This window comes from Phyllostomus discolor, chromosome 6 (assembly GCF_004126475.2).
Source record: "Phyllostomus discolor isolate MPI-MPIP mPhyDis1 chromosome 6, mPhyDis1.pri.v3, whole genome shotgun sequence".
NCBI lineage: Eukaryota > Metazoa > Chordata > Mammalia > Chiroptera > Phyllostomidae > Phyllostomus > Phyllostomus discolor.
The window spans coordinates 86,291,894-86,317,839 of record NC_040908.2 but is presented as its reverse complement, the minus strand read 5'-3'; the positions used below and the strand labels follow the sequence as shown (position 1 = coordinate 86,317,839).

At 46.4% G+C, this 25,946-nt stretch overlaps 2 protein-coding genes across 4 annotated transcripts in view; one reads left to right on the top strand and one right to left on the bottom strand.

Moving 5' to 3' along the window:
• Positions 1–11,178, top strand: part of SIK2 (salt inducible kinase 2) — a 135,777-nt gene extending 124,599 nt beyond the window's left edge. For both annotated transcript variants that reach the window (XM_036028587.1, XM_028515777.2), the window contains 6 exons: positions 1,068–1,296; positions 1,795–2,079; positions 2,224–2,387; positions 3,065–3,175; positions 3,865–3,956; positions 4,648–11,178. In XM_036028587.1, the coding sequence (XP_035884480.1) occupies positions 1,068–1,296; positions 1,795–2,079; positions 2,224–2,387; positions 3,065–3,175; positions 3,865–3,956; positions 4,648–5,263 (1,497 nt within the window). In that variant the 3' untranslated portion in view covers positions 5,264–11,178. The remainder of the gene's footprint in view (positions 1–1,067; positions 1,297–1,794; positions 2,080–2,223; positions 2,388–3,064; positions 3,176–3,864; positions 3,957–4,647) is intronic.
• Positions 7,908–25,946, bottom strand: part of PPP2R1B (protein phosphatase 2 scaffold subunit Abeta) — a 36,544-nt gene continuing 18,505 nt past the window's right edge. The window contains exons 12-16 of one of the 2 annotated variants that reach the window (XM_028515779.2): positions 24,550–24,704; positions 23,840–23,982; positions 22,698–22,789; positions 18,154–18,275; positions 7,908–8,056 (exon numbers count right to left, since the gene is read on the bottom strand). In XM_028515779.2, the coding sequence (XP_028371580.1) occupies positions 7,964–8,056; positions 18,154–18,275; positions 22,698–22,789; positions 23,840–23,982; positions 24,550–24,704 (605 nt within the window). In that variant the 3' untranslated portion in view covers positions 7,908–7,963. Of the gene's footprint in view, positions 8,057–18,153; positions 18,276–19,969; positions 22,318–22,697; positions 22,790–23,839; positions 23,983–24,549; positions 24,705–25,946 lie in introns of those variants that run through there. The other variant, XM_028515781.2, reaches the window with a different exon arrangement.

Below are 25,946 nucleotides of genomic sequence, written 5' to 3'. Positions count from 1 at the left end.
CCAGCCAGAGGAACGTGGAACCACAACTCCATGTTGTCTGCTGTTTCTTGCTGGGTAGCTGCCTTGCTTGAGGCCAGAGTTCTCACTCAGGAGCTGTGCTGAGCTCACCCTGTGGGGCAGGAACTATAGGTGTTGTGTGAATTGCTGGAGGAGAGAGGATCAGTGCACTGGTCTCATTAATCTCTTCAGGATTTGGGGTGGTGTGTCATTTGTTATTCTGTAACGTAAGGCTCCAATTGTTTGCCAGTTGAATTAGTTTTTTCAATCCTTTTTGTGGTATCAGTCCATGTTTAAAGAATTCTTTTTTCACCCTGACTGGCAGTGAATTGAGTGCCGGCCCATGAACCAAAAGGTCACAGGTTCAATTCCTGGTCAGGGCACATGCCTGGGTTGTGGGCCCGGTCCCCAGGTAGGAGGCATGAGAGAGGCAACTGGTCCATATATCTCTTGCACATACATCATTTCTCTCTTACATCAGTGTTTCCTCTCTTCCTCCCTTTCCCTCTCTCTAAAAATAAATAAATAATTTAAAAAATAATAATAATATTCTTTTTTTCATTCCTCAGGCACATAGAACCAATTAAAGACTAAATCAAATGGACAGGTACTTAAATCACAAACATAAAAGTCTGTCTAGAACCTCAGTGCGTTCTGTGGTTGAAAATTGGAAGAATGCTGGTGCCTACTCCTTTTTCTTGTCTCTGAGCTGTACATATTTTTAAAAACTTCCTCCTTCTTCATTTCCCTTATTTTTAAAAAACAACTGGTAGGCCTCAACCTAATACACCCTCAATTCATCTGAAAATCACTAAAAATATTGTTTATTGTAATAATGATGACTCAGAGAATCCTGGGAAGCAGTGCCAGTTTGGGTCATAATGGGCTTCTGTCTCAAAGGGCTATAGTTGTCTTGCCTCTTCGTGTGGTCATCCGTAACATATATGTACATTTTCAATATATTTTACTTAAGTTCTAATTTGTCACAACTGTTGACATTGTTTGCCTTGTGGATTTTTCTAACGTCTCATCAGAGCAGACTGATCGTTTCCTCTCACACTGGCGTTTAGGTCAACGGCTGTCTGCTGGACCCGGTGCCTCCTGTCCTGGTAAAGAAGGGGTGCCAGTCGCTGCCCAGCAACATGATGGAGACCTCCATTGATGAAGGGTTGGAGGCTGAAGGAGAGGCTGAGGAAGACCCCGGTCAGGCCTTTGACGCATTCCAGTCTACACGCAGTGGGCAGAGGCGGCACACTCTGTCAGAAGTGACCAATCAGCTGTTTATGATGCCTGGTTCAGGTATGGGATCTGTTAAGCCTCAGGTCAAGTTTTCACAGTATCAACTCACAGTCCAATCTCTAAGAAATAGCAATGATACCAACCAGTTCCTAGAATGAAGCCCATAATGGAGGATTTCCCCTATGGAAGTTAGTCTGTCTTTTCCGTCATGCACAGCATCCAGTGGGCTAAAGGAGTGGGCCTGCTCAGCAGCTACAGGGAGTGAAATGGGTCATCTGAGTTTGCCCCCTAACTCCCAGACTTAATGAGTGCCGTGGGACTCCTCAGGGACCCTGGCACTTTGAGAGTGGCAAAGATCTGGCGTGTGTGGGTTCTGTGGTGTTCTCTCCACTCACTTCAAAAGCTGATTACATTGACAGGTAAAAAGGTTCTGAAAAGATGTATTGGTTGGAGATTAAGAACATTGTATCTGTGAGAACTCAAGCTGGCTACGCTTTGTATCTCCTGTTCAAAAAGTTGCTCTTTGCTATTGTCACATCTGTTTCTTTTCTCTTAAAGGAAAAATTTTCTCCATGAGTGACAACCCCTCCCTTGACAGTGTGGACTCTGAGTATGATATGGGGTCTGTTCAGAGGGACCTGAACTTTCTGGAGGACAACCCTTCCCTTAAGGACATCATGTTAGCCAACCAGCCTTCACCTCGCATGACATCTCCCTTCATAAGCCTGAGGCCTGCCAACCCAGCCATGCAGGCTCTGAGCTCCCAGAAAAGAGAGGCCCACAACAGGTCGCCAGTGAGCTTCCGAGAGGGCCGCAGGGCTTCAGATACCTCCCTTACCCAAGGTAACCGGCTGCTTTCCTTTCTGGCTTTTAAAACGCTGATTGGTAGGAGTTGAAGGGGCGTGTTGCCATGTTGATACCATACCTGTGGTCAGTAAAAGGCCTTGTGTGTTATTTAAACTGTTTGGTCATTGCACTTTCTTCCAGGAATTGTAGCATTTAGACAACACCTTCAGAATCTGGCTAGAACCAAAGGAATCCTCGAGTTGAACAAAGTACAGTTGCTGTATGAACAAATAGGATCAGAGGCAGACCCGAACTTGGCATCAGCTGCTCCTCAGCTGCAAGACCTGGCCAGCAGCTGCCCTCAGGTGAGTGCCCCAGGCCCTCTCCACAGTGGCTCTGTGAGTGTGGGGAGTGTTTGGTCTGAAGATGCATCCTGTCACTTAGAGGATTTACTCCAGTCCTGGAACAAACAGGTTCTTTTGGAAAACTTGCCTTGTTGCTGCCACTTGATACTGTCAAGCTGTATGTGGTTCACGGGGAAGATTTTATGTGAATTACCTCTCAGAGTCTCCTTTGGACTCCCCTACCCCCCAGGCGCATACACAAAAATTAAGAATAACAAACTTCACCCAGATGAGATTATTGCCACTACTTTTGATGTGCTATCACTTTATTAAATATTGAAAATAGATTATTTATGCTAAAGATACAAAAAATACTGCTATTTCATCTAGTAAATTTTATTATGAGCACTATTTTTAGTGCATCAAAGATATTATAGCATTGCCCACATGCAGGTAATGACCGCCTGGTGTCAGAGCCTTTGCTCTAGTACCGACTAGATAATTGTTCACAGCAGGGAACCCATGTATAGATTTTCTGCATGATGATTAACTCTCAGCCTACTGGTGTGTAAAAGCTTTGAGTATTATGTCTTACAGAGTTAGAGTTCCTCTTGGACATTTGCCAAGGTGCTTCAACTAAAAACTAAAACCTTTCCTACAAGGAGAATTGAAAATGTCTTCACCCCCTTGCTCCTCAGGAGGAAGTCTCTCAGCAGCAGAAAAGTGTTTCCACTCTCCCCACCAGCGTGCACCCTCAGCTGTCCCAGCGGCAGAGCCTGGAAGCCCAGTACCTGCAGCACAGACTCCAGGTGGGGCCTCCCCTTGCCGCTCCAGCTCACTGTGCTGGCCCAGAAATGGCCTTTCTGCACAACAGAAACCTCTTTTGCTTGTTGTCTTTGTGTTTGTTTTTAGGGTAGAAGTTTGATTCTTTATGAACAGGTAGTTTTGACGGTGCACTTCTAGTTTCTAGAAGCGTGTTCAGACTTAGCATTATGCTCTGTGTTAGGGGTGGGTTTGTCCTCAGGCCCCAGGAGAGGACAGCACTGCAGAGGGGCAGGAAAGGGAAACATGGCTTCTAAGGTGATGCTTCATAATGAATAATAAATGGAAATCTCACATCTGCAGATTTTTAATATCAGTTATCTGCACTAGTGCCTGTTCAATCAGCAGGTGCTGAAGCCTTTGTTATCAATATTCAGCCCCACTTTTCTCATTGTTTTTAAAATCTCCACAAACCTCATAGTTTTAGGGGGCTTTTAGAAACAGAAACTGCAATAGGTTAGAGCTGAGACAGCTCAGGCTTGCTGACTCAAAGCTGTTGGCCCCAACGCTCTACCAGGGTCTCAGTGAACAAGAATCATCAGTCGCCTCTCACCCCTTCTCTACATGGATTTTGGAGGACACACTGGGCTTCACCCTCCAGGTAGTGGTACAGTCTCATGACCACGTCCTAGACAGTAGTACACTGTCATGCTTATACTGTTTTCTGCTCTTGCAGAAGCCCAGCCTTCTGTCAAAAGCCCAGAACACCTGTCAGCTTTATTGTAAAGAACCACCACGGAGCCTTGAGCAGCAGCTGCAGGAACACAGGTGAGAGAAGGTCTTCGGCCAAAGAAGTCACTTTCTTTTGTGGAAGACTTAAGAATGCTGGGTGTGTGTCTTTTCTCCCTGGTGTTTGCTCTTCTAGAAAAATAGGCTTTTGATGCATGAGCCAGCCTTCAAGACATGGTCACTAATGTGTCCATGGAATATGGGCCGATCAGGGGCTAGCAGCTCTAAATGTGATTTGTTTTCCTTTTCTTCTCACATTTCCCCTTTGAGTTAAGAGTAGACCTCAGCTTTCAGAATCCACGACCTAGTGCCGGCTAAGTGGGTGACACTGTGGAACAGGTCTCCACCCTCCCTTGCAGTAACCCCTGCCCCGCAGATTCTCACTGCTCCATCAACTGAAGACGCCCGTGGAGGCCAGGGTGTCCCCTACCACCCCACCAAAACCCTCCAGATGTGAAGTCAAGCCTCTTGCTTCATGGGGAGAAAAACTCAAGAGTCTTAGAGAAAATGAGTTAGTGTTCACTCTCGCACTGAGGGACCAATCAGAATTGGGGGACAAAACATAATATGAGGTTTAAGAAAGCTGACAGGATTTGTTCCTACACCCACTTTTTTCTTCTGCTACAGAAAGAGACGTGAGAGGCCTGAAGCCAGTGACTGATACTGGCTTCACATTAAAATTGCCATCACTGGAGATTTAAAATTCTTTCTTTTGGTTTTGCCAATGTAGACTCCAACAGAAGCGACTCTTCCTCCAGAAACAGTCTCAGCTGCAGGCCTACTTTAACCAGATGCAGATAGCTGAGAGCTCATACCCACAGCCGAGTCAGCAGCTGCCCCTGGCCCACCAGGAGACACCATCGCCATCACAGCAGCCCCCACCGTTCAGCCTGGCCCAGCCCCTGAGCCCCGTCCTGGAGCCTGCTTCTGAGCAAATGCAGTACAGCCCCTTCCTCAGCCAGTACCAGGAGATGCAGCTGCAGCCCCTGCCCTCCTCGCCAAGCCCTCAGGCACACTTGCAGCAGCAGCCACCACCGCCGCCTCCGCCGCCTCCTCCACCACAGCAGTCGGGAGCTGCCCCAGCACCCTTACAGTTCTCCTATCAGACTTGTGAGCTGCCAGGCGCTGTCTCCCCTGAGCCAGACTATCCCGCTCCCTGTCAGTACCCCGTGGATGGAGCCCAGCAGAGCACAGTGGCAGCACCAGACTGTCCCAGGAGCTCAGGACTGCAGGAGGCGCCTTCCAGCTACGACCCTCTAGCCCTCTCTGAGTTCCCTGGACTCTTCGATTGTGAAATGCTCGAGGCCGTGGACCCACAGCACAGCGGCTATGTCCTGGTGAATTAACCTCAGCAGAGGAAGTGAGGCAGGTCGAGTGTAGGAAGAGTGTGTTTTTATTTTTATTCCAGCCTTTTACATTTAAAGCTTATTTTCCTGCCCTCTCCCTAGGGGGAAAAATCAAGTTGCCCAACTGGAATCAGAGGGCCTGGCCAGGCTGATGTTGCTTCTTCCTAGCTCCGTCCCACCGGAGTTTTCTGTGGCAAGTGCTGGAACACAGTTGTAGGCTGACGCCCTCGGGTCAATGGAGCAAACTCCCATGGGAGACACTGACAAGTGTTTTTATAAGAAGACGTCCAGACCTAGGTTTTATCCAGAACTACACCAGTTATCAAGGAAAACCTTGGTGAATGCAGGAAAACTGCATGCCATTCATTATATGTGGGGAGAAAGGCAGTATTTTTCACTGAAGCCAAGGAACAACATGTTGCCTAAAGGCAAATCAAGGACACATAATGAAATTGATGAGCAGAAATTAAAGTTGTACTTTGTCATTGAAGCATAAGTTCAAAGCTGCTGATGAAGTTGTCCCCAAGACCATCACAAAGCACTGGGGTGTGAGCTTTGTTTCAAGGGCCACCAAACACCAGCTGGTACTAACCCCTGAGAATGGTGGTCATCTCCATGTGGGAGCAGGCAGCACAACTCTTCAGAAGGTGCCCTGGGTTACACACTCAGAGTGTCCTTGGCTCCGAAGGTGTCCCCTGTAGAACCCCCCTCCCCCATAGTGGAGATGAGAAACTCGAGAAACCATCAAGAGCAGCAGCCCTGGGCCAGGGGAAGACAGGCTCTTCCTACAGAGTGTGTGCTGGGGACTTGTGGTTTGGGCAGCTGGTCATCAGAGAACCTAGTGGCTCTTTTACAGTGTAATAACTACTTTGACTTCACACTGTATGTTGCTAGTAGTTTATTGAGCTTTGTATATTTGGACAGTTTCATATAGGGCTTAGAGATTTTAAGAACAAGAAAAATGAACTTATATTTCCCATGTGAAGTGGTAGTGCTGTGCCTTTTCCCCCAGATCACGCTTTAATTATTTCTTTTCTGTAGAAACCAAGTTTTCCATTTATATCAATGCTAAATCCAAAGTCACTTCAGAGTTTGCTTTCCACCATGTGGGAATTGTATTCTTAATTTTCTTAAAGTTTTGACTTGTAATTAAATGTTCAAGTATTACAGCAATATTCAAAAACCACAGATGTGTTAACCACTTAAGCAAATCATCTGCCAAACTCATTATATTACTAATAAAACTTAACCATTACAATTCATTCATCAAAGTAAGTAAAAAATAGACGCTACAGCTAGTCAACTGTGTACCTAGAAGGAGCAATCTGTCATTTGGACAATAACACACAAGTGTGACAAATTCAGTATTATTTACAAAGACTGTCATTTCTGTCCTTCAGAATGGCTTGTCCTATCTGCAGATGAATGCATTAAGCACAAGCATCTTCCTTAAAGCACAAAGAAGAGAGACAGATACTACATTGATGCTGCATCTAGGAACACCTTTAAGTTGCCTTTCCTCTTTGTGGTAATTGTCTAGGCAGGCGAGAAGGATGGACCATCTCCGGAGGTCTGTTCTGCCCCCTAGCCCAGGCCCCACCAGCATTGGTACCTTGAGCAGTGCTTGCTCCCGGCCCCCCTGATGCCGGGACGCTTTGCAGGGGTGCTCTGTGAGGGGCTGGACCCTGGTGTTAGCCAGAAAGGGCACTAGGGAGGACTGTTGCCTTTGTGAGTTAAGAACACACAGTGGCAGTCCAGGAAGAATGAATCGTGTTCCTTCTGTGCATTGTTTATTCTTCCTCATGGTTAAGATTGATGATTTCTTCATGAAATAGATATTTCATTTAAGAGGTCGTTCCATTAAGGTCTCTGATCTGTTTTAAGTCTTTGCAAATACCTAGTTCTAAAACAACTTGATTCATTTAGAATGAAGGATGTTTTTCCAAAATATACTATTGAAGTGCTGTAATATTTATGAAACTTAAATGCCTTCCCTGTTGAAAAAGAAGGCCACTCATTTCACAGTTCGGGAATGGCACAGTTACAGATGGGCTTAGACACCTGCACCAATGAGGCCATAGGCCTTTTAGCCCAGGAGGCCTCGGAGCTGTGGCGGGATGCTGAGGCTGGCGGCGGGGCTGCTGAAGGTTGAGAGGACCTGGAGACAGACGTGTTAGGGACAGACTGGTGGCTCAGATGCTCACCTGGGGGATAGCGTGACCTGTCTGGCTGAACCTATGTTGTAAGCTCCTATTTGCCTTTCTCATTTTAAGCAGAAATCAATAAATTCCATAACCACCTGCATTTACTGAAATGTGAGCTGGTGGGAGGAGACTGGTCCTGCAGGTCAGTCAGGTGCTGTTTTCACAGCCCTGTCTGGTCATCTGTGTTGCTCTGTCCCCTAATTAGTGACCTGTATAAGCTTCCAGGCAGTTTTCACAAACACTAAAGTAACACTAATAAGAAGGCTTAATACCACTCTTTGTGAGAGGCTGCTTTGAAATGACTTTCCAGTCTGTTTCACATTAGCAGTGTGTACACTACTGTATATAACCGTTAGCTTTATTATCTTGTAAACCAGGATCCTCTGAAGAGACTTCGGTGAAACGAACATGAGGTAAAAATCTCATCATTCGGCAAAAAGTGCAATATGTGTGGTACTTTATTTTTTGTTTGTGCTCTTTTTTTAATCCAGGAGTATTAGTCTCTGCTTCGGGAAAAATGCACTAGTTCTGCAGTTCCCAGCTGGGCAAGTGTGTCTCTAGTATTTACATGCAACTGATGTGCTGGTCCCTGTAAGGCAAATAGAGCGGGTTAGCACAATGGAAAGGGGGTGGGTGTTCCATTTTCAAACTCCTGCTGAGTGACGCTGACCATCCCCAGCTGCCCCCTCCCACCTCTGCCCTCTCAGTCCTGCGGTGGCCTTGCTCCCTTGGGAGCAGAGAAAGGGGCAGAAGGCTCACCAACCACCCTAAACTGTCACTTCATGAGAAACTCCTGGGTCCCACAAAGGGAGGAGCAGGAAATGGAACTTGCTCTGACAGGAACGAAACCCCTTCCTTTCCATATCAGGCTGCCTGCTAGGAAAGAGTCCCTTTCTTCCTCAGCAATAAAGAGCTCCTGTTTGCACTGTGTGCTGAGTTGGTTAGGTGGGACTGACTGGCAGGAGCCTGGGATTGGGACTAAAGTCTGCCCTTAACCTCAGAGGCCCCAGGGTCACGGGGGGGGGGGGGGGGGGGGGGTGAGTATCGCTCTCCAGCCGACTGAGCTGCAGACAGGACCCTCGAGACACTGGGCTCTCCCACTCTGCCCCCACACTGAGCAGTACCTTAAAGGGGGGACTCGGTGAGAAAAAAATTCTACCTAATTGCTAGGGCTGGGAAGAAAGGTGTCTTCTCAGCTCGAGAGTGATTGGGCGGCCAACCAGAAAGCAGAAAGTAAGGAGAGGCAGAAAGCGGCAGCCTCCCGTTAGAGTTGGCCGGGGCCCCAGGGTGTGACGACAGGAGCAGCCCGACCGCGTGCGTGCTGCTCGCACCCTGACGAAATGAACGGCTCCCTCTGCGGGGTCCTCAGATCCCCAGTGAAGTCCTGAAACATCGGGTTCTGTGTCGGGGTCAGAATTCTCAGCTGTGGGTTACATTTAAAAACCTGTGTCTACTGACAGTCGTACTTCATAAGCTCCATATTGCTTTAACACTCCAGGTAACTTTTTCACATTCCTCCTCCTCCAGAGACAATGCATAAGGTCTTTAATGACACTGGTCCCCGGGACCAGCCAGCCACCCCTGAGCGGGGCTGACCTTGGCTGCATCTGCACCATAAACCCGGCAGCCTCTGCTGCCTCCTCTGAAGCCACCTGAGCTGCTCGGTGTCTTTGTGCCTGGACATCAAAGGTAAATACTAGAGAACAGGTAGTAAGTTGGGGTCATTGCACAGGCAGAGGTATTTGATCATTTCGTTCCTTCTGGAAATTTTGAAAGAACTTATCTTCAGAGTGATGTAGGGGAGACAAGAGCAGTACTCTCTGCCTCTGTTTCTAAATTGAACCCAAAGAACTTTTTTAAATTTATGTATCCCTTCTGACAGGTTCAGCAGTGCAGTCCTCCCCGGCCTGTGGCCCTGGTTTCAGGGCCCTTCCTTTCAGCCTGTGGCTCCGGGGAAGCAGCAGGGTGGACCGGGCAGACCTCCTGGGGCTCCTTTTGGCCCCGGAGTCCCTAGTCTAACAGTGCTCCTCACACACTGGTTTTATCTTTCCCCATTAAAAAGTAGCCTGGCTGATTGCAGGAGTTTATAGCCACCCTAGTTGTAGCACCATCTTATGCCCACACCTCATGTGGGCAGACTTCAACACATTTCACAGGAGTGGGCACATAGGATTGCACAGATTGAGAAACAGGCAGCAGCAGTGCCTCTGTACTTAGCCAGCCAGTGAGAATTCTGATGCTTCCTGCCCAGATACTCAGCTTGCCTGTCCCAACCAAGCGCTTTCATAATAATCTCTCCTAATCCTCACAGTTCTCTGAAACTGGCCGGGCAGACAGAGTCCTCATTTTTTGTAGCTGAGGAAACCACGGCTCTTGGAAGTCTGTGTGACTTGTCCGAGGGCACCACACTGGTAAGGGGGGACACAGCACAAGTTCTGGGGTTCGCTGGCTTCTCACTGCATATCCTTCCCCATCATCAGTGGTAGGGAATTCTTTTCATGAGCAAACAGCTAGATATGCAAAGCCCCCATCTTGGCAAAGCACTAGGTGAATGTGACACTGTCTCCTCAACCTTATTCTCCCCTGGATAGCTGCCTCCAGGTGACAGCAGCAGCTGCCCATGTGGCTCCCCCATGAGCAAGGCGGAGGGAAGAGACACAGCCGCCGTGGACTGCCATCCGTCTAATGTCCAGTTAATTACAGAAGTTTAGGTTCACATTAAAGATGTTTAGTTTTTCAAGTTACACAACACAATATGGTAATTTCCTGCAGAAGTACGTGCTAGAAGGACACACTCTTCCTCGACTGCCAAGGGGCCAGACGCCCAGCCTCCTGCCCATCCCCGCAGGCCAACAGACTCAACACCAGGGAAGGGGGCTGCTCAGAGATGAGACCAAACTCAGCCTGGTCCTGAGGAGGGGTGTGCTGTTTTACATTTAAGGCCCTTCCAGTAAAAGTACATATTAGACATTTTTATGATTTAAAAAGTTAACATACTTTGATACTTTGCCCTCTCAGAGGCAAAGTGGGTAGGTAGAGCGAGCTTTAAAAAAAAAAATAGCATCCTGGAAAAAGGGCCCCAGATTGCAGTAACGTTACATTAGCAAGTGCAGGTGACTGGGACTTGCCACTGGCTGTGTGACGCCCTTCTGTTCAAATTTACTCCACCAGGGAAATTCAAATGGCAACATTGTCCCACGACTACTGGTAAAAGAATCTGCCTCCCCCAAACCTCTGAAGGGAAAAGCAGCAGACAGAGAAGGAAGATTGCTTCCCTTTTGGGACTGCAGTTTAAGAAATAGAAGTGATAGAGATATTTGCACTTTGTAGAAAAGGCAAGATGATTTGCTTATTTCTGAAAGGAGAAGGGTGGTTTCTGCTGGATGTTTGGTCTGTAAAAGAATTACTTTTCATAAAGTTAATCTAATTGTAGTTTTTTTTTTCTGTGTGCTTTTTTCTTTTAATGACTAAGGAATAAATGGTGAGAGTTCAATAGCTTTGGTATTTTAAGTGCAAATCATAATAGTTCCAATGTGAAAAAAATCAAAATGTAACCTGTCACTCAATGTTAGAAAATAGCCTAAAATGCAGTTTAATAAATGATCTTTGTATCAAACATTAATTTAAATGGGGCAATTTTCTGCAAGAAAAATATACTGTTTTTACATTTCCAACACTCTTGAATTAAAATAAAAGCAACTTATTTTCTAAGAGCCTGGGTGATATGACTGTCAGGCGAGTGAGGCAGGGCCCCCACCTCACCGGGCCGGGTTGGGTCTTCTGAAGGCATGGCAGGCAGCTGTGCGCCCTGAGCTCTGGTCACTAGTTCAGGCTGCAGGAAAGGGCAGTGGATGATATGTTCTCATTGACGTCAGCAGGGTAAATGATACCTGGCTCTGAAATGGCCGAGTACACGTTAGCTGCTGCAGAACGCTGACGGAGGCACAGCTGACCACAGCCCTGCACCTGGCCAGGGACTCACCACGGGAGGGCTCAGGCATGTTGGGCTCGCCAAGGACAAGCAAGATGCAGGGCAAGGGCTGAGAACGAGGGGCCAGCAAGACACTGCTACTTATTCATAGTGACAGATCGGTAGGGCCTGCAAAAGACCTCGACTCACATGCACACTGTGGACCCCCACACAGGGACACGCGCCGGGTCAGGGCCCTCAGGTGGTGGAAGAATCCACTTGCCGAGGCATTCAAGGCCACTCGTATGTTTGGGACTTGTCCTAGTGCCAGACCCTGAGTGAAAGGGCAGTATTAAATCCTACTTTCTGGCAGTAAATTCAATTAAGATTTGATTTCATTCACTCAAGCCATTCCAACTGAGCCCATGCTGTAGAACTGAGACAGGCCCCAAACAGGGATCCTCTTCAGGCTGCAGTGGGAGTGGGAGGAATGGTGAGGGCTAGAAGCAAAGTGAGCCGGAGCCTCTCCGAGACTTGTTCTGGCATAGCACTCTTACTGGGGCTCAGCCCTGCCCCCAAATGACTGGTAGGCCCATTCGGCTATCCAAGAATTCAGTAACACTGAAATTCAATTGCACTTTCTTTTTCAAGGAAAGCACTCAATTTCAGTAATGATGTTTTGCAAACCTTCCCCTTTCCCACCATATTTCTCCATTTTGTATTTGGCAAAAATAACAGACCTGCCAGCAGACTGTCCAGGACTCGAAGCCGTCAGTAGGGCCCCTGACCTCTACCTTCTCTGGAACCTCAGTTCTGTGGCCTTCAGAACCAGGGGCTCAGCACAGAGGGGGGGAGTGGGCGGGGCTGCAGGACGAGAGCTGGCAGTGCCCACACTTGCAGGGGTGCCATGGCTGCAGTGACAGTGCCCCCAGCTTGTTGGCCACCTGCTCCTTTCCACCCAACTAGTTCTTAGATGGAGGTTTCACACATCCCTTTGATATGCTAATGAAAGCTTTGGCCCATCTTCCTGAGAAATGTGCACAGACATTTTCAGGGGAGGGGTTGGTTCCTGCACCCTCAGGCCCATCCATGGACCCCGAGTTAAGGGGTCTCTAACCCCTGACTAAGAAGAGCATCAGTGGCTCCAACTGCAACCCCTTGTGCTTTTCAGTTACTGATTCTCACAGGGCCCCTCCCTGCTGAGTGTCCCAACCCCTTCTGTGGGATCCAGGAAAGGGAGGGAGGGAGGGGAGGCTCTACCCCTTCCCCCCACCTCCCCCAGCTCTGCCTGCAGCCCCAGGACACCTTGGCAGGAAGTTCTGGGCTTTGTGCACTCAATTCTGGGTGCCACATGGCTGCAAAATAAATCACCTGCACAGGCTACAACTGCTGTGCCCTTCTCATTTTAGCCCCAGCCTATGATGTCACTACAGAAATAGCAAGGCTGAGCAGCTCTAAATGGAGGGGATCTAGTGCATGGCTCGTACTTTGCAATGTCCCTTAGGAGACAGGTGTGGGTCTTAAGTGAAGCGAAGGTGTTGGACCCTTACCTCAGCCACTAGCCCTCACTGGCATATCTGTCCCCACTGGGATGAAGCCATGACCACAAATCACTGGGGCCAAACCCAAGAGCCAAGTCAGGCAGAGCGGGGAGCTTGCTAAGTGCCTTCAGCCATTCAACTCGACTCCTGCTGTGATGTCCCCACTTGGTGTCCCAACCCACCACAAGCAGAATTCCTCCAGACCTGTCGTTGCCAGTGCCCCAAGGGGGTATTGATACTTCCCGTTGTCTGAGTTTCTAGGGGACTTTCCTAGGCCTGAGTGACTCAGACCAGAGGCTGAAGCCTGGGCAGACTGGGTGCATGGCTGAGCCACCAAGCCAGGAGCCCAGATAGAGAGAGGGAGGGAGGACTTGGCACCATGGGAAGCAGACTCTCCTCCTCAGCCCCCTGCCACAGCTGAGTCCCCAAGGGCTGGCTGGGCCCAGAAGATATTAGGGATTCAGTCTTGAAGGGAGAACTGAGTCACTCTACCCACCAGGCAGGCTTTGAGAGTTTCTGACTCAATCTTTCTCCTAATTCTCCCCCCAAAAAGGAGGGAAGGATGAGGCCAGAGAAGCCCAACAAGGAGGCCTGGCTGAGTACTCTGACCCTCAGGAGTGAGTCCATGCCCCTGTCAGGGCCACCAGCACAGCTGGGGATTGGGACACAACTGAACTGAGGGAGAGCCCCCAGGGCCTCTCCTAGAAGCATAGAGTGTGAAGTATCTGGAGTTCACAGTCCCAGCTAACTCTTCCATCTGGGACCCGCTAGACCTGCCCTCTGGTCAGTAGGGAAGCCTAATGTCTAGCAGGGCCCCTGTGCCAGCACACTGAGGGCCCAAAGACCAGCATGTTGGAGGGGCCCCAGGAATGAAAGGGTGAGAGGAGGGCCCATCCAGGAACAAAGCTGAGAGAACAGGGCCTGGCTTTCCCCAACCCCCCTCCTGGAGCAGCCACCCCAGCCAGAAAGTCCCTCCAGGGAGGGTGGTGCCCACCCATTCTCTGCCAAGGACAGGCAGAGAGGCAGCAAACCCTGGCACCTCTCCCAGCTCTGCCACTATCCTGGGCAAATCATTGCAAAGGCTGACTATGCCCACCGGTCCTTGTTAACACAGACTGGCTGACTTAACTCCTAGGTTTACTGCGAGGTTCAGACGCAGCCTGGCATAATACTGCCTTCTAACAGGAAAGCACCCAGAAGACTCCCCAGCTTCCCTTGACAGCTTATCATAGTATCTCACTTCTACCTGACTTGCTTTCATTTAACTCTTAACTGGCCCAACACAGGACACACAGAATGGCTGCTTGGTACTTGTACAATCTCTTGGCACATTTAATAATGGCTGCCCTGGCCAGTATGGCTCAGTTGGTTGGAGAATCCTCCCCTACATCACAAGGTTGAGGGTTTGATTCCTGGTCAGAGCACATGCCTAGTTTGTGCATACGGGAGGCAACCAATCCATGTTACTCTCACTCTCACTCTCCCCCTTTCTCTCTCTCTAAAGTCAATAAACATATTTAAAAAGAAAAAGGAATGGCTGTCTTATTCTGAGTACTAGTTCCAGGTGAAGACCCCAGAACTTTAACCAATATTTCTTCATTTTCAGTGATGAGTCCTTGGCAGCAACAGCCATGGATGCCACAGACACAAGAGCATCTGGTCACACCTACAAAGAGGCCTTTTTCATCCTTCTTCACCTTTTATGTCCTGTTCCTGGGTAGAGAAGGGTCAGGGAGCCTGGGGGTCTTCCTCTGCAGACAGCTGCTTGGTCCCCAAGGCCCCACAGTGGAACAGGTGTGAAGAGGAGGCTGGAGCCTGAGGAGCCCGCCCCAGCTGGCCATGACCAGCCCACTGCTGACCTCCCCGGGCTTTGGTCTGTTGTCAGTCCGCAGTTCACTTGGGCGCAGGCCTCCTGTATAGTCTTTCTGGGTTCAAGAGAACTAATCCTCTAGCTTTGCCACAGCCAAGCTCCTTAGAATTGCCCTGGAGACCCTCAGGCCACACTCAGGTCCCCTTAATCTGCTTTCAAGGAGACAAGGACAGGACAGGCAGCCCCTCCTCCTCCAGGAAGCTGGTTCCAAAAGAAGCCAAGAGTCCTGAGCGAAGAATGACCCCCACCTCAGGCTAACTGGAATAGCAGTTCACCAGCAAGTGTTAATGGGGGTGGGGAGGTGGGGGGAGACAATGTCAGAAGGCAGAGGCTGGAGATCCTAGGGGCCCCAGAGACTTTTTGAGTTTGGGGAAATGAGGAAAACAGAAATCAGAAGTGGGACAAGGGTAGAAAGAGCACAGTGTGCAGAAGGTGAGGCCTCCGTGGAGACACAGGGTGTGGGGCTGGGCTCTGCCAGTGTCTGCAGCACAGACCATCCAGACAAAGAAGAGGAAGAGGAGGGTGGATTCAGTAGTTGGAGACTACAACCATTACTTTTGGATGCTTCCCTTGATTCAGTCTCACCCTGGCAAGGCAGCTCAGTTGGTTAGAGCACTGTCCCTATACACCAAGGGTGGGGGTCCCTGGTCAGGATGCACACAAAAAGCAACCAATGAGTGCATAGTAAGTGGAAGAAATTGATGTTTCTCTCTCACTCTCCCTGACCCCCATCCTCTCTCTCTCTAAAATCAATGAAAACAAATTTTTCAATCATAACCTTCGGTCTCTAAACCTGAGCTCAGCATGGAGACTGAATATCCCTCACAGCTGCTCCTTCCTGCAATAACAAGAGTGACATCACTGTTGTCAGGGAAATGGTGTTTTGATTAAAATCATGTGACAGCTACTTTGTGATTCAATAAACAAATCCTCTATTAACCCTTGCCTAACAGAGGCCCATCAGCAGCTGTGTCATCAGAGAGCAACTGGCACACTGTCCAGGACAGTCCCAACTGGCCAGGAGGGGAGACCACCTGTCCACCACCAGGAAGGAGCAGCTGAGGTGACCCAGAGTTGACAGGGGCGTGCGACGTGGCCACAACACCCCAGATACATGCAACATCCAGAGCAGAGATGTCTCTGCAAACACCAAGGGCCAGTCTGTGAGGGACCAAGTAGGCACCTTTCGCCAAAAGGAACTGGTTCCCACCCACTGAGGCCGTTGGCTCTTGGACCAAGGAGGCCTGAGCCCCCGGGAGGTTGAATGGCTCCCACAGCAGCCTGAGGCCAGCCAAGAACTAAGGGCAGTTCCCCAGGGCTCTGAGCAGCCAAGGCTCACTCTGACCCCATTCAGGCAGTTGGGCCAGTTTGCTATTCAGCACAGACAGTGAGTGAGGGGTTAAGAATGATTTCTGGTTTGCAATTGGATGACTTCCTGGATCACTCACTTGGCTGCTGGCCCCTGACCTGCAGGGCTCTGCCTGGCAACAGCCAATACCCTTCCTATCTCACCCTCAGGTCACTTTCTTTAAGGGAAAAAAAATCCAGAGCCCTGCATCACAAGGCAAGGAGTTTTTCTGGGTTAAATGAACTGCAGACTCATAGGCCTAGCAAGGCTGAGCCTGTGCTGCAGGAAGACCCCCAAGTAGACACAGCAAGGTTGGGGGTAGGGTCTGGATGTTGCACATGTTCACAACCACTTGAAAATGGAGCTGACACCACCTATACCACCTAGAGTTATTGTGAGGATTAAGGGAGGTTTTGCCAAATGCTTGACAAGGTGCCTGCCTGCACAGTTACTGAAGCTGGAGGCTCAAAGAATGGTGGCAGTTTCCCCTGCTTGTGGCCATGACAAGACCACCTGCAGACCTGAGTGAGTCTGCCAAGGCAGGGGGAGGGTGCGTCCTCACCCATCCCCTGCTCAAGATCAGGGGCACACCATACATTTAATGGCACAACCAGCTGACCCTGAATTTGTAGGAAAACGTAACTCGTTTCTTCCCAAGGTAGTCTTGTGATTTAGATCTAAAAACACAACTATTACTCCTGCTCCTTCAGCCAACATATGTCTTCCCTAAGGCCAAGTTCTGTGAAACTGACTGAGGACTGGAAGGGCTGACCCCCTGGGGCATCTGTCAGGGCCCAGGGGCTAGCTGAGGCTGTGAGCTCACCCCAGCACTCCCTCCACAGGGACAGCCCAGAGCTGCCTGACTCAGACCCACCTGGCATCCCAGGTCCTGGGACAGCGATGCACAGCACCGCAGGAAAGGAACATTATAGGATGAAAACTGGCAGTTCAGAGCCTGGACAACAGGAAGAAGTTCGCATTGCCTCAGTTTACATGAAATGAAGGAAAAGCCTGCCCTAACCGGGTAGCTCAGTTGGTCACAGCATCGTCCCAATACACCAAGATTGTGAGTTCAATCCCGTCAGGGCACATACAATGATCAAGCAGTAAGTGGAGCAACAAATTGATGTTCCTCTCCCTCTTCCTCTCTAATGAAGGAAGAGCCATGGAGATTTGGAAGGCAAACTTTTTGACGTTAAAATCTTCACTGAGCAAACTGACTGCAGTGGGAGAATGCCAATTACCTTCCATACGAACCAAATGCAGTCGGACTCAGCACAAGGCAGCTGAGCGCCTCGTGCTGTTTTCTGAATGTATCTGTAAGTTTTAAGTTGCTCTCCTAACGAACAGCCCCAGGACAAGTGGCCGACACCAACTTTGCTTAAACTTGAATTTTTGCACACCTTTTCCAGAGTGGCATCCAATGGGGCTTGTGAAATATTTGAACACAGTAAAATGGACAGGAATGGCTTTTTCCTTGAATGGAAATGACGACCTGAGAGGAACTGTAGCAAATAAGAACTGTCTCCATTCTGTGAGGTAAGTGGAAACAGCCCATAAGCAACTCTACCAAACCACCCCTCTGGACTTTGCATGGGCCTCACTGGCTCTGACTAGGCAGAAGGGGAGAGACCTCAAGCCACAGCAATGACCAAGCTCTGGAAAGTCCACTCCACCACAGAAGGCATTCCCAGAACAGAAGATAAGAAACAGGGCAACAGGCTTTAAAATTGCAGAGTGGAGACAAGTAGGTTTATAGTCGTGAGTATACAAAAGTTTATTCTTATATCATTATTTACAATTATAGTATTTTCCATACAAACAACTGTAAACCTACTTTTGCCCAGCTGTGTATCCTCTCTCGGCCCTAAAAACTTGACTATCTCTCAGGGACAGGGTTAAAGGTACCACTACTCTGCCCAGCCTGTGATAACATCAGGCCCTGCTGGCTGTCCTCTGCCCACACCTAAGTCCACGAGAAGGGAGGACTAAGGCCCAAGGGGTCTGTGGCACTTACCTTCCCAGTGTCCTCTCCAGGCCCCCTGGGTCTCAGGAAGTGGTTCTTGTCAGCCCCAGGGGCGCTGGGCTCTTCACTGCCCTTGACAGGAAAATCTAGCTTCCTCAGCCTTTGGGCCACCGCTGGAGATAGACAGCAGCACTGTAACTGTTCCTCACCAGCACACGCCCCTCCTATGCCCACCTCTGCTTCCTAGCCAGGATGCCCTCGGTGTTCCAGCACTGCAGTGGGGACAGGTCCCCTGGGCAGAGAAGGCAGGTTGACCAGGACCTTACTGAAGGTGCTTTGCCTCAAGAGCCAAGGAGAGTGCCACTCCACCTAGTCTACGGTACCAGCTAGATGCTTCCCTGCATCTGTCACTGACAGCCTGCCTGCAGAGCCCCAGTCAGACACGAAAGACCTGGATCCATTCAGCACTGATAGTATCAGATTAAAAGAACAACTCTGGAGAAAGAAATGACTTGGCTTTTCTGCCCAGTGAGCAATTAAGCTCTCTTCCTCCTCCAGATTTCCATCTCAACGGAACATTATGCAATTTCCTGGACACAGCAGGCTTGTGGGGATAAAGAGGGACTGTTCTAGGTACAAAAAAGGATTGGAGACATGTGAGTGAACAGGATAGAGGGGCAAGGAACTGGATGAAAACAGGAATAGGAAAAGCAAGAGGGAAAAATTACATGTCATCAGACCACAATCACTGCATCTGTTAAACCAAGGGGAAGGAGGTAATAGGTCCTTCTCCCCCCAGGGTTATATCCAAGCAGTGGAGAAATAGGTTTTAAGGTAAGAGTATCAAAATGAAAAAAAAAAAAAAAGTGTCAAAAGTGTGAGAGGAATTTAAGTAAAAAGCAGAAGGGCAGGACAGGCACCCATCGCATTTTGGCAACCCTGCCCTGCCGTCTCTGTGGGGATGGCACCAACGTGGTTTCTATAGAAAAGTACCTGACGGGCAACTCAGTGACCACATAGTGATTAACAAACAAAATCGAAACAAGCAAGCATTGCCATAGCTTAGCCATTGTGCCACAATGACATTTTCTCCCCCCTGGAGGTCTATGTGTTATCGCGAGTGCTTGGACAGCACAGCTCACAGGTTAGGCTGCTGCCTGTTTTGAGTCAGGACAAGTGTCCAGCCAAGACCCCCAGGGCCATGCACCACAGGGGTCAAGCTCTGGTATTTCCATGAGCTGAGGACTGAGTGCTGGCCTGAGAACCAAAGAGCCGCTGGTTTGACTCCCAGTCAAGGCACATGCCTGGGTTGTGGACCAGGTCCCCAGGAGAGGATGTGCAAGAGGCAACCACACACTGATGTTTCTCCCTCCTTTCCACTCTCTAAAAATAAAAATGAATAAAATCTTAAAAAAAGAAACCACACATTAACCTGTTTATTCTTATGAAACAGGATGCATCTTTGGGTTCATACCCGCTCGGCAGCACAGAGAAGAAAGATCTGGTCTCTCAAATCTGTGAGGAGTAAACTCCATACAAATTATACAAAGAAACATTAAGGTGAATTCTGTTGTTGTTGAGACATTTGTATTGACAGGTTTGTATGTTTGTCTCTGCATCCCTTTCCTAATCAACCAAACAACTGATGTGAACTGCCTTGGACGAAAGCACTGCAGCAATCTATGTTGGGGGCAATTGCTCCAATCCAAATGAACAGTTGCCTGAGACAGGGTACTAGAGAAGGGTCACATAAAGCATGTTTCTTAAGAGCAGTAAAACCTGTTCTTGTTTTGTCAATAGGAGAACGAGACGTAGTCTGGCACCTTTGATGACTTGTTCCACGATCGCAACACATCAGAGGACAGACTGTAGGAATGCGTTGAACACATTTTTATTGAGCACCTATGTACACCAGACACTGATCCAGGTGCTGGTGATACAGCAGAATACAAAACAGACAAAAATCTCTGCCCTCTCCAAGCTCCTGGAGCTTACATTCCAGTGAAACCAAGATAACCCGTGGAGAAAATGATCTAGTTATAAGCCAAAAAACAATTCCTCTGAACAGAAACAAATGAGACTGCCTACTGTTTAAGTCATAAGGAAGCAATGAGGTCCCTAGGGAGTCATCTAAAAGGGCAGAGCCCCACTGAGCTCCCTGACCCATGTCTGAAAAAGCAAAGGACACTGCCACAGACCTAGGGCACAAGGTCAATGTATAGGGCTCCCAGGGAGGATACCAGGGCATTTAAAACTCTATCCCCAAAATAAGGGCATTTCCAATCAAAGAGTAAAGTAACAGTTGTACAAATGTGTTTCAAGAATCAAGACAACAGTCTCTGAAATATAAAATTCAATGAAGAGGAACATAACCTACAGGTAACAAAAGAACCATGAAACTAAAATTAAAATGTTTATAGCATAATACTTTAAAATATAAAATGAAAATGTATAAAAAATTTTTTGCTTAGGAAAACATTTAATTCTTAGTCCCAAAAGTAATAAAATTGGAAGTTACTATAAGGTAATTTGACAATTTTAAATGCAGGCAATTTCTGATGTAAAACGTTCTGTTTTTCTACAGAAAGACAAACTTGAAAGTAACTTGCTCAAACTTGGCTTTATGTAATGGTTTAATGTACAAAGTTTTATAGGCATCTCTGGGACGTCAAAAAACAGAACAAGGTTCACTGGGTTTAAAAGAGGTTATGAATAAAAAAAACAATTCCAAAACCAAAATGGAAACAAGCTAACTACATAGCAGGAAGCACTGAGAAAAATAAGCTACAATAAAACCTCATTAATTAAAATTCATTGGGGACAAGGCCAGTTTAACTAGGTGACAATGTAAATAAATTTAAATGAAAAAATACTTAAATTCTCCAAGAAATACAAATGAATATATTTTAGGGATAAAGACTAAACTGAATACATCTAAAAAAAAAGTGTGGCCTCATAAAAATCCTCATGAAAGCTTTTTTAATGTAATTGAAAAGAGTGATTAGTAATTGGAGTATCAACTGGTAAAAGGGTGCTTTTTAAAGAGAGCTTTAAAATTGTTTAAGTAGTTCAGACCCAATAGGCTTCCTTACATACTACTTTGCTCCAGGAAACCCTTCCTCTGGCTTACTCATCTTAAATTCCAAGAGGAATTAATGAGGTTCTACTGTAAAAAGCAGAAAAACAAAGATTTCAAATGATAAGACTCCAGCATCACCCATACCAAAAAGTAGTAATGAAACTTCAGTGTGGAAAGCCACAACTGCACAATGTAGCAAGGACCAGATGTTATCACAGCTGGAAGCAGAATGATGTTAAAAGCAGGAAATCCTCACAGTATTACACCAGTGGTTCCTTTCCTCATTAGAAATACAAAACTGCAGTCTTACAAAGATACAGTAGAACTACTGCTTATTAGGAAGCATTAAAATTTAAGTTTCTCAGGGCGGAAGTGGGGAAGAGAGTATTTCTGAATGCAGTCAGAGTGGTGTAAGCCATGGAAATTCAGTTAGTTTTTAACATCACACATTAGCAGCAAGACACATCTGCACTTCAGGTTTCTAAGTGACATGATTACAGTCAAAATCAAGGAAATAAAAACAAAACAACCAAACATGAACTCTGAGCTTCCACATTCTCCTTTCATGTAAGACCATCATTATCAAGGAAAATGTGGCTTTCTCTATAGTTAAATCTCAGTGTGTCTCCCAAATAGAGGGTTTGAAAAATAAGTTATTCTAAACCATGTACACTTAAACTTTGGAATGATGGAGACACACACAGATATAAGTAAACACCAAGAGAATCACGCCACTTCATGCCTGGGTCCGAACCCATTTGGGCCCAGGCAGGAATATTCAGTGGCCAGGGCCTGATGAAACAGCGAGGATGCAGGAGCCCAAATAGTGCCGGATAAATCACTAGGAGACAATCAAGAAACGACTGTACTGAGTATCAGGAGTTGGTCACAAACAAAAAGAATGGTTTATAATTATTGCAACAAGAAAGACAAGTAAAAACAATCCCATTTCATCTTTAGAAAAGAATCAAGTCACTGAAATTTGTTTTCTTGTAAGTTGTTGCCATTTGCTTGGACGAGGTCTTGAAGGTGTTCACTGTTTCTCCACCCAGTTTAAGAACACATTGACTAGAAATCTCTGATAAGAATTTAGTAAAGTCTTTTCCCTCCTGTTCCTCATCATGCCAACGCAAGCACTGGAAAATTCCAAACAAAATCAAGTTAGTGACACAGAAAGTTCATGAACCATCTACGTGACTATTAAGCGCAACAATGATCCACAAGCAGGAGACTATGAACTTCTTGTCGTGGCTTCTTTTCTCTGTCAGGCTAACCAAAAAGTTACCCTTTAAAATCTAACTGAAAAACTATTCTTACCAGTAAGAATCCCATTCCTGCCCAGCCTTGACATGGAACTGAGAAAACGGCCTGCTCAGTGGTGGGCCACGGAGCACCAGCATTCCAGGATCTCAGTGCCCTCCCAGTCTCCCATGTGCTCATCGCCCCACCCACTTAACATCACTCACATTCTGTCAATCACAGCAAAAGCTGTAAGGCAGAAAACAGAAGGACCTACCACTTATAGCTTCCTGTGCGAAGTATTTGACATCCATGTCTTGATCTTGGCCTAACTTCTGCAGTACCGGCTTAACTTCCACCTGCAGAGCACTAAAATCCAACAGTATCATCTGTGAAAGGCAGTCTTCTAGGTCAGAAAAACGCTCTATGGTATATATGCTCTAAAGTAATTTTTAAAGGTTAAAATAAAAAGTATTTTAAAATACCTATAGGTTTGATAAGTACTAAAATAATATCCAAAGTTCTCAGCAGAAATAGCTTCAGACAATGATCTACACATATTTGAGTTTAAGTATAAAAGAGTGGACACCCTAAAAAATTAGTTACGTGACTTTATTATTTCTTCAAACCTACACCTTAGGTAAAGTGTAAAATCCCTGATTTATTTCTAGTTTTACTCCCCAATATAAGGTAAAAATTCAGATCTACTTTTAAAATGAGAATAATATTCACTGACAATCATCAGAAGGAAAGTGGATTGGGAGTTGGGTGAAAAAGATAAAGGGATTAAGCAAAGGAAAAAATTCAGACAAAGAAAAAAAAGAATAATATAAAATCCTACTCAGTACCTATAGATTCACCACAATTCCTACCACAATTCCTACTGAAATTCCAATGGCATACTTTAGTGATCTAGAATAAATACTCTAAAAATTTATATGGAACCAAAAAAGACCCCAAATAGCCTCAGCAATCTTGAGAAAGAACAAAGTAGGAGGGATCACAATACCTGACATCAAACTATACTACAAGGACACTGTAATCGAAACAGTCTGGTACTGGCATAAAAACAGACACAGAGATCAACAGAACAGAACACAGAGCCCAGAAATAAACCCATGTCTCTATGGTCAAGCAATATTTCACAAAGGGCACATAAGCATACAATGGAGTAAAAATAGTCTCTTCAATAACTGGTGTTGGGAGACTGGACTGGTACATGCAAAAAGTAAATTAAACTAGACCACTAACTTACACCATACACCAGAATAAACTCAAAATGGATAAAAGATTTAAATACAAGTCATGATACCAAGAAAGTCCTAGCAGAAAACACAGGCAGTAAAATTTCAGATATCCCACGTACCAATACCAATAACTGTAATAGAATAACAAAAATAAAAAGAATGAAAATCTTACTCATTATCTAGAATTGGTCCAATTTTCTGTAGAGATTTGGCCACGTTGAAACGGACGTTCGCCACTTGGTCTCCTGCCATTTTCAACACAATGGGCAGCATCTGCTTAGTGGTTATTTCCTGACCGCAGGCTTCAGACAGTGCCTAGAAAAAGAAATAAGAGGGCACATTTAAAATACTTTTAAATATCCCCAAATGTTTCTAGTTTGAGCACTAAATGAAGTATACAAAGCAGCATAAAAAAAAAAAAACAGAATTAGACTAGAATTCACAACTGACATCACTACTACAAATTTTAACATGAATTGAAAAACTGACATTTTCTCTCATCTCTTAACTGTACAAATTAATCAGTATAAATATATATTTCAGCCCTGACTGGCATGGCTCAGTGGGTTGGGTGTCATCCTGCAGACCAAAAGGTTTCAGATTTGATTCCCGGTCAAGGCACAAGCCTGGCTTGCAGGCCAGGGCCCTGGCTAGGGGCGTGTGAGAGGCAACTAATCAATGTTTCTCTTGAATATCGCTGTTTGTTTCCCTCTCTTTCTCCCTCCCTTCCCCTTCTCTAAAAATAAAGTCTTTAAAAAAAAAATACATGCATCTATATATGTGTGTGTATGTATATATATTCCAAACAGAAGACAATATATGAATTCAGAAATAGAGCCCTTTGACGCCTGAGCTTAGCAATAAAAGCCACATAATACTTACATTAATACAGAATAAAGTGGTCATTCTATGCAAGTAATTAGGGTCGTCTGCCATCACTAACACTTTGGGAACAATGGTATTTTGGGCCCACTCTGTACCAAACTTCTGAACCAGTTTCATGAGGTTGTTGGTGGCAGCTTCACGAATGGCATACACTGTAGAAGAAGGGAAGACCACACTGTCATGCTGCTTACATGAAAAGCATAACCTAGTTTACTTACACCATCAACAAAGATGAACCAAACACAAAGTTCTGCAAACACATGCCAAATTTAGCCACACTGCACTGGCAAACATGCTTAGCTACAACTTGTAACAACACTGATTTGGTCTTACTACAGTTTCAAAATGTGTAATATGTCCAAGAAAAAAGGAGCTCATTATAAGCACCATTAATTAATTAACAAATATGACCACTATGTATATGTTACAGAAAGAATACATAAGATACTTCCCCTCAAGATCATACGCTAACGTACTCCAAGAAATCACATGTTAAAGACTGATTATAATAAAGTATGAAATTGTGTAGTAATGACCACGAGGGCTGGAGTTTAGAGAAGAGGGAACAGGAAGGTCTAAAAAGGCTTTGGGGAAGAGAGACCTTATACTGGGCCTCGTAGATCAGAGAGGATTTGTGTAAGGAGTGAGAAAAGGATGGTAATTCCTGGAAAGGGTAAAAAAAATTATCCAGGACACAAAGGACAGAACTGAAATCTGGGAAAACGTGAGGTTGGACGGTTAGGGCAGACCAAAAACACAGAACACCTTAAAAGCTACATTGAAATGTTGTGGAAAAAAAAAAAAGATGGGTTTTTAAAGCAAAGTTGTCACCCACTGACCAGTGTGGTATTTTGACAAGATCCTCCCAACCGTGACGAGAACAACTGAGGGGAGAAAGACAACGAGGAGGTAGTTTAGGGGCCACTGTGGTCACCTACACAACAGCAAAAAAAAAACTTCAGACCATCTTGCCCATTTTCCCTTAAAAATGTTTATGTTGAGCCATGTCAAGTGTCTTCTGTGAATAAATGTACCCACCTTGACATTTAATACCCTACAAGATCATTTATCAAAGACATCATAAATCTAAATAAAGGCCGAAGCTACAATCTTCTGAACAACTGGTTGCTATACACAGCATTGAACACAGACAGGGTTGCTGCTTAGTTGATTCACAGGTCCAATACAGTTCAAAATTGGGACTTGGATAGCAAATCTAGGGTGCTGTGTACTGACTGCTCCTTCTTTTCTCTCCAGGTAGGCCCAACTCACCTAGGTGATAGGATAAGCAAGAATAGCTAAGCCACAGCCCCAATCCTGGAAAATTTATATAAAGCTTCCAGACAGGAAATAGCCAATTCTTCCCAGTCTCTAGAGCCCTTTGGGCAATGCCA